The sequence below is a fragment of the Hylobates moloch genome, unplaced genomic scaffold, assembly GCF_009828535.3.
Source record: "Hylobates moloch isolate HMO894 unplaced genomic scaffold, HMol_V3 SCAFFOLD_12, whole genome shotgun sequence".
In the NCBI taxonomy this organism is placed as follows: Eukaryota; Metazoa; Chordata; class Mammalia; order Primates; family Hylobatidae; genus Hylobates; species Hylobates moloch.
In genome coordinates this window covers 41,484,874-41,492,970 of record NW_026652287.1, presented here as the reverse complement: position 1 = coordinate 41,492,970, position 8,097 = coordinate 41,484,874, and the positions used below count along the sequence as shown (strand labels likewise).

General features: G+C 52.3%; 1 protein-coding gene across 1 annotated transcript in view; it reads right to left on the bottom strand.

The window, feature by feature from the left end:
- Positions 1-804: 804 nt before the first annotated feature.
- The window catches only part of MARCHF2 (membrane associated ring-CH-type finger 2), a 20,416-nt gene continuing 13,123 nt past the window's right edge, over positions 805-8,097 (bottom strand). The window contains exons 3-4 of the mRNA XM_058425749.1: positions 5,573-5,768; positions 805-1,922 (exon numbers count right to left, since the gene is read on the bottom strand). Of these exons, the coding sequence (XP_058281732.1) occupies positions 1,572-1,922; positions 5,573-5,768 (547 nt within the window). The 3' untranslated portion in view covers positions 805-1,571. The remainder of the gene's footprint in view (positions 1,923-5,572; positions 5,769-8,097) is intronic.

Below are 8,097 nucleotides of genomic sequence, written 5' to 3'. Positions count from 1 at the left end.
GCTGGTCTTGAACTCCTGGCCTCAAGGGATTTTCCCACCTCGGCCTCCTAAAGTATTGGGATTACAGGTGTGAGCCACCATGCCCAGCTAATTATTTTCCTTTTGTAGAGATGGGGGTCTCCCTAAGTTGCCCTGCTAGTCTCAAACTCCTAACCTCAAGACATCCTCCCACCTCGGTCTCCAGAGTAGCTGAGACTATAGGTGCACACCCACTAACTTTTAAATTTTTTATAGAGATGGGCATCTTGCTTTGTTGCCCCGTCCTGGTTTTGAACCTCCTTGCTTCAAGCAATCTTCCTGCCTCGGCCTCCCAGTGTGCTAGGACTGCAGATGTTACAACCACTGGGCCTGGCCTCACTCAGTGTTTTCATCTCAGTTCCTCTCTCTCTTCCCCTTCAATTTCTTTTCCTTTTCTTTTCTTTTTTCTTTTTTTTAAGACAGAATCTCACTCTGTCGCCCAGGCTGGAGTACAGTGGCAGGATCTCGGCTCATTGTAACCTCTGGCTTCTGGGTTTAAGCGATGCTCCTGCCACAGTCTCCCTAGTAGCTGCGATGACAGGCACATGCCACCACACCAGGCTAATTTTTTGTATTTTTAGTAGAGATGGGGTTTCACCATGTTGGCCAGGCTGGTCTCAAACTCCTGACCTCAAGGAATCCACCAACCTCAGCCTCCCAAAGTATGGGGATTACAGGCGTGAGCCACCACACCTAGCTTTCCCCTTTCAATTTATTTTTATTTTTATTGAGACACAGTTTTGCTCTTGTCGCCCAGGCTGGAGTGCAGTGGTGCAATCTCAGCTCACTGCAACCTCTGCCTCCCCGGTTCAAATGATTCTCCTGCCTCAGCCTCCTGAGGAGCTGGGATTACAGGCACCCACCACCATGCACAGCTAAATTTTTGTATTTTTAGTAGAGACAAGGTTTCACCATGTTGGCCAGGCTGGTCTTGAACTCCTGGGCTCAGTCGATGCACCTGCCTTGGCCTCCCAAAGTGCTGGGATTAGAGTGAGCCAATGTGCCTGGGTTTTCCCTTTCAATTTCTTTCTTTTTTCTTTTCTTTTCTTTTTTTTTTTTTTTTGAGATGGAGTTTCGCTCTTTTTACACAGGCTAGAGTACAATGGCACAATCTCAGCTTACCGCAACCTCCGCCTTCCGAGTTCAAGCAATTCTCCTGCCCCTCAGCCTCCCCAGTAGCTGGGATTAGAAGCATGTGGCACCACACCTGGCTAATTTGTATTTGTAGTAGAGATGGGGTTTCTTCATGTTGGTTAGGCTGGTCTTGAACTCCCGACCTCAGGTGATCAACCTGCCTTGGCCTCCCAAAGTGCTGGGATTACAGGCATGAGCCACTGTGCTTGGCCTCAATTTCTTAATCAATATATATTTCCCCACTATCTTGTTCTCCCCTAATCTCTCTCTCAGGCTTTTGCTCCTCTCTGCCCCGCTCCTAATCTTGGGGGTTCATGGATGGGGGATACTGCACTCAGGTCAAGGTTCACACCTGGCACAGGGATTCCCTAGACCTTTGTCACATTTGGAATCTGAAGTCCTAGAGAGGCAGGGTGACCTCAGAAGCTCTCTTCTACCCACGGCCATAGACAGAGGCAACCAGGGAGCCCCGTACCCCACAAGCCAGGGGCCAAATCCTTGGCCCTGCTGCTCCCAGCGGCAGAGCTCCAGATGCATGCTGCGCAAGTGCGGCCACTCACCAGCGTCCAGAGGACATAGATGGTGAAGAGGGCGATGGTGAGGGCAATGAGACCCACGGCCTCCAGCTGGCTGTGGAGCCGGAGGTGGTCCTGGGCCCCACGCAGGCACAACCAGCCCGAGATGGCGGCCAGCGGCGTGATGAACAGGAAACACACCATGTCACAGCACAGTGTCCGCTTCTCCGTCCGCGGCCCCGGGTCCTTCAGCCACTGCAGGGGAGAGGATAGGGGAGAGGGGGCAGAGAAGGGGCTACTGAGGGGGAGGGGTCAGGACCTCCAGGACTAGGCCTCCCTCTGTCCTTTCCTTCTTTCTTTTTTTTTTTTTGAGACAGATTCTCACTCTGTCGCCCAGGATGGAGTGCAATGGCGTGATCCCGGCTCATTGCAACCTCAACCTTCTGGATTTAAGCAATTCTCCTGTCTCAGCCGCCGGAGTAGCTGGGATTACAGGCAAGCGCCACCATGCACGGCTAATGTTGTACGTATATATATTTTTTGAGACAGAGTCTCGCTCTGTCAGCCAGGCTGGAGTGCCGTGGCACAATCTTGGCTCACTGCAACCTCGACATCCCAGGTTCAAGCGATTCTCCCACCTCAGCCTCCTGAGTAGCTGGGATTATAGGCAAGCGCCACCACGCCCAGCTAATTTTGTATTTTTAGTAGAGTTGGGGTTTCACCATGTTGGTCAGGCTGGTCTCGAACTTGTGACCTTAAGTGATCTGCCCACCTCGGCCTTCCAAAGTTCTGGGATTACAGGTGTGAGCCACCACGCCTGGCCCTTTCCTTCTTCCAAACATTTATTGAGCCTGTGAGGAGCCAGGCGCTGCCAGGTGCTGGGCACTTTTACCCCCATTTTACAGATGGGGAAACTGAGGCACAGAGGAATTAACTCAAGTGAGCAAACTCACACAGCTACATAGTCCACAAAGCTGGGGTCCCAACCTGGGAAGTCTTGCTCCAGGGCCGAAGCGTCCTTGGCTACTAATCTACTATGCTTGGCCTCCCCCACATGACAGGCCAAAAGAAATGGGCTTTAAAAAAAAAAAACAAAAAAAAAACCCTGGCGTGGTGGCTCACATCTGTAATCCCAGCACTTTGGGAGGCCAAAGTGGGTCAATCACTTGAGGCCAGGAGTTCGAGACCAGCCTGGCCAACATGGAGAAACCCCGTCTCTACTAAAAATACAAAATTAGCCAGGTGTGGTGGCATGCACCTATAATCCTAGCTACTCGGGAGGCTGAGGCAGGAGAATTGCTTGAACCCGGGAGGTGGAGGTTGCAGTGAGCCAAGATCGCGCCACTGCACTCCAGCCTGGGTGACAGAGTAAGACTCTGTCTCAAAATAATAATAATAATAATTTCTTTTTTTTTTAATTTTTTTGTAGAGACAGGGTCTTGCTGTGTTGCCCAGGCTGGTCTTGAACTCCTGGCCTCAAGTGATCTTCCTACCTTGGCTTCCCAAAGTGCTGGGATTACAGGCATGAGCCACCGCACCCAGCCAAGAAATGGGCTCAATTCATGAAATTCTGGTGGATGAGACAGAAAGAGCCCCTGCTCTCCCATGCTGGCAGTGGAGCTATGAAATGAGTGAACTGTCACATAGGGCAAGGCATTGCCAAGGAGGTGACATTGAAGAGAACGGAATGAACAGAAGGAACCACATAAAGAATGGGGGAGATGGGGCTCTAGGCTGCAGGGGCAGCAGATGCAAAGGCCCTGGGGTAGGGGGAGGCCACCTAGACAAGCTGCGTGCGGAGGGGGCCATGTGGCTGTAGACCAAAGTGGGTGTGGTGTGGGAGGGTGTGTGAAGGGGCCTGAACCTCCCTCCCGCTTTTCTCCTTACACCTTGGCTCCCAGATGGGCTAGGGGCTTTTCTAGGGTTTATTTAAAAAATTTTTGTTGCCCAGGTTTGACAATTTGGTCACCTCTCACCTCTTCTGAGTGGTTATCCCCCACCACATTTTTAGTAGAGACGGTGTTTTACCACGTTGGCCAGGCTGGTCTCAAACTCCTGCCCTCAGGTGATCCACCCGCCTCTGCCTCCCAAAGTGCTGGGATTGTGAGCCACCACGTCCAGCCTTGTTTTTTTTTTTTGAGATAGAGTCTCATTCTGTTGCCCAGGCTGGAGTGCAGTGGCGCTATCTCAACTCACTGCAAACTCCACCTCCCAGGTTTAAGTGATTCTCCTGCCTCAGCCTCCCAAGTAGTTGGGATTACAGGCATGCGCCACCACACCCAGCTTTTTTCTTGTTGTTTGAGACAGAGTTTTGCTCTGTCACCCAGGCTGGAGTGCAGTGGCTTAGTCTCAGCTCACTGCAACCTCTGCCTCCTGGGTTCAGGCAATTCTCCTGCCTCAGCCTCCCTAATGGATGGGATTATAGGCACCCACCACCATACCTGGCTAAAATTTTTTTTTTTTTGAGACCGTGTCTCACTCTGTCACGCAGGCTGGAGTGCAGTGGCATGATCTCAGCTCACTGCAAGCTCCGCCTCCTGGGTTCAGGCCATTCTCCTGCCTTAGCCTCCCGAGTAGCTGGGACTACAGGCGCCTGCAACCACACCCAGCTAATTTTTTGTGTTTTTAGTAGAGACGGGGTTTCACCGTGTTAGCCAGGACGGTCTCGATCTCCTGGCCTCGTGATCCGCCCGCCTCAGCCTCTCCAAGTGCTGGGATTACAGGCGTGAGCCACTGCGCCCGGCGCACACCTGGCTAATTTTGTATAGCTAGTAGAGACAGGGTTTTGCCATGTTGGCCAGGCTGGTCTTGAACTCCTGACCTCAAGTGATCCATGCACCCTGGCCTCCCAAAGTGCTAGGATTACAGGCGTGAGCCACCGCGTCTGGATTTTTTTTTTTCTTGTATTTTTAGTAGAGACGGGGTTTCACCATGTTGGCCAGGCTGGTCTTGAACTCCTGACCTCAAGTGATCTGCCCGCCTCGGCCTCCCAAAGTGCTGGGATTACAGGCATGAGCCACTGCGCCCGGCAGCTTGTTCTTTTTCATCTCTCAGGCCTCAGCTGGGGGGTTCACCTCCTGTTGAGGCCTTGCCTGACACCCCAAGTTGCCCCACCCCCTGTGACATGTTTTTCCCTTATTGCACTATTGCTCCTAGAAACCAGTTGCTTCGTTGATTTTTTTTTTCTGCAACCTCATATCAAAAGCTATGCTTCAAAGTCCAGATTAAAGTTACTGGACTTTAATCTCCATGAGTGTCCAGCCCTATGTGTCTTGTTGGTGGCTGGGTCCCCAGTGCCTAACAGAGTGCTAGGCGTGCTGGAGGTGCCCAGGAAATCTCTGCTAATGAAAGACACAGGCTGGGCACAGTGGCTCATGCCTGTAATCCCAGCACTTTGGGAGGCTGAGGCGGGCAGATCACTTGAGGTCAGGAGTTTGAGACCAGCCTGGCCAACATGGTGAAACCCCATCTCTACTAAAAATACAGAAAATTAGCTGGGTGTGGTGGCGCACACCTGTCATCCCAGCTACTTGGGAGGCTGAAGCAGAAGAATCGCTTGAACCTGGGAGGCAGAGGTTGCAGTGAGCCGAGATCGCACCACTGCACTCCAGCCTGGACAACAAGAGTTAGACTCTGTCTCAAAAAAAAAAAAAAAAAAAAGAAGAAGAAGGAGAAGGAAGAAAGAGAAAGACTGAATGAAAACAGGGAGAGGGTAATGGGTCTGGGAGCTCTTAAACCCCAGGCCTGGTTTCTGACACACAATCAGCAGACCCACCTGGTGGACAGGGGCAGTAGGGAATTCTGCTCTAGGGAGACCACCAGATTGTCCAGGGCAGCTCCTGCCTTTGGCCCCCACGTCTGCCCTCTCCCCACTGCCCACCGCAGTCTCAGACTCTTAAGGGTACCTCTGTGAGGGGTCGAGGCCGTTTCTCCACTGCAAACTCCGTGTGGCACAGCTCGCAGTAGCTGGTGTTAGATGAGGAAAGCCACCTCTCCAGACAGCTCTTGTGCACGGCACCCAGCGTGCCGGTGCAGCCACACGGGGACAGCAAGCACTCCCCGTTCGCTCCCTCATGGCAGATCCGGCAGAAGGGACCGTCACTGGACACAGAGATAGGACCCGTGAGCAATGATTGGGCTTCCTGTCTATACCTGCTTCACTACCCACTGGATCACAAGCTCACCCTTACCCCATGCTGCCACTTGGTGAACTCCTACTCATCCTTCAATGCCCAGCTCCAAATGTCCTTCCCTTTGGGAAGGAGATGCAGGGAAGGTAACCTTGCGAAGCCTTCCCAGACTCCCACAGGTGGAGTGATGTGTTCCCTTCCCAGGAACCCTGCAGCACCCTCTCAGACCCAAGATGGGCATCTGTTATACCCGCCCCCCAATGTCCTCTCCAGATTTTCCTAAAATACCCACCCTGATTGTCCTGCACAACTTCCCCACCTTCAACTCTTTTTTTTTTTTTTTTTTGTGACAGAGTCTTGCTCTGTCGCCCAGGCTGGAGTGCAGTGGTGCAATCTCGGCTTACTGCAAGCTCTGCCTCCCAGGTTCACGCCATTCTCCCGCCTCAGCCTCCCGAGTAGCTGGGACTACGGGCACCCGCTACCACGCCCGGCTAATTGTGTTTTTGTATTTTTAGTAGAGACGGGGTTTCACCATGTTAGCCAGGATGGTCTCGATCTCCTGACCTTGTGATCCGCCTGCCTAGGGCTCCCAAAGTGCTGGGATTACAGGCGTGAGCCACCGCACCCAGCCCCCAACCCTCGACGCTTAATCCTCAAAGACCAGCTGAGTGAGGTGGCTCATTCCTGTAATCCCAGTACTTTGGGAGGCCGAGGCAGGAGGATCACGAGGTCAGGAGTTCCAGACCAGTCTGGCCAACATGGTGAAACCCTGTCTCTACTAAAAATACAAAAATTAGCTGGGCGTGGTGGTAGGTACCTGTAATCCCAGCTACTGGGGAGGCTGAGGCAGGAGAAATCACTTGAGCCTGGAAGGCAGAGGTTACAGTGAGCCGAGATTACACCACTGCACTCCAGCCTGGACGACAGAGCGAGGCTCCGTCTCAAAAAAAAAAAAAAAAAAATCCTCAAGGATTAGGGCAGAGCAGACAACACTTCTCATGACCTCAGGCCTCACACTGGACCAGTCAGAACACCAGGTCAGGCTCAGTAGCTCATGCTTGTAATTCTAGCACTTTGGAAGGCTGAAGCGGGAGGATCACTTGAGCCGAGGAGTTCAAGGCCAGTGTGGGCAACATAGTGACATCTCATCTCTACAAAAAAAAATTTTTTATTTTTTGAGACGGAGTCTCGCTCTGTCATCAGGCTGCAGTGCAGTGGTGTGATATCAGCTCACTGCAACCTCTGCCTCCTAGGTTCAAGCGATTCTCCTGCCTCAGACTCCCGAGTAGCTGAGACTACAGGCACATGCCACCACACCCAGCTAATTTTTTTTTTCTTTTTTTTTTTGAGACGGAGTCTTGCTCTGTCGCCCAGGCTGGAGTGCAGTGGCGCGATCTCGGCTCACTGCAAGCTCCGCCTCCCGGGTTCACGCCATTCTCCTGCCTCAGCCTCTCCGAGTAGCTGGGACTACAGGCACCCGCCACCACACCCAGCTAATTTTTTTGTATTTTTAGTAGAGAGGGTTTTCACCGTGGTCTCGATCTCCTGACCTCGTGATCCGCCCGCCTCGGCCTCCCAAAGTGCTGGGATTACAAGCGTGAGCCACCGCGCCCGGCCAATTTTTTTTTTTTTCTGTATTTTAGTAGAGATGGGGTTTCACCATGTTGGCCAGGCTGGTCTCGATCTCCTGACCTCGTGATACGCCCGCCTCAGCCTCCCAAAGTGCTGGGATTACAGACGTGAACCACCACGCCCGGCCCCAAAAGTTTTTTTAAAGACTTAGCTTGGCGTGGTGGTGCAATGTTGTGGTCCCAGCTACTTGGGAGGCTGAGGCGGGAGGATCACTTGTGCCCAGGAGTTCAAAGCTCCAATGACCCATAAGTGTACCACTACACTCCAGCTTGGACAACAGAGTGAGAACATTTGAAAAAAAGAAAAAGAAAATAGAACAGCACGCACCCCTGCTCATGGCGACCAACTCAGGCTTGTATGATACCATCAGAGTCACCGATAATCTATTCCTAAAATTCTTTGTTTCCCCGTAAACTCCAGAACTGCCGGCCACAAGGCGGACAGAAGCCTGGAGCTCCTGCAGCTCCCTAGTTTCTGTGTGGAGCCTGTGAATGATGCCAGCACAGAGGAGAGCAGAGCCAAGAGACAGGGAAAGGTAGATTCCTTTTTTTTTTTTTTTTTTTGAGACAGAGTCTTGCTCTGTTGCCCAAGCTGGAGTGCAGTGGCGCGATCTCGGCTCACTGCAAGCTCGACCACCCAGGTTCACGCCATTCTCCTGCCTCAGCCTC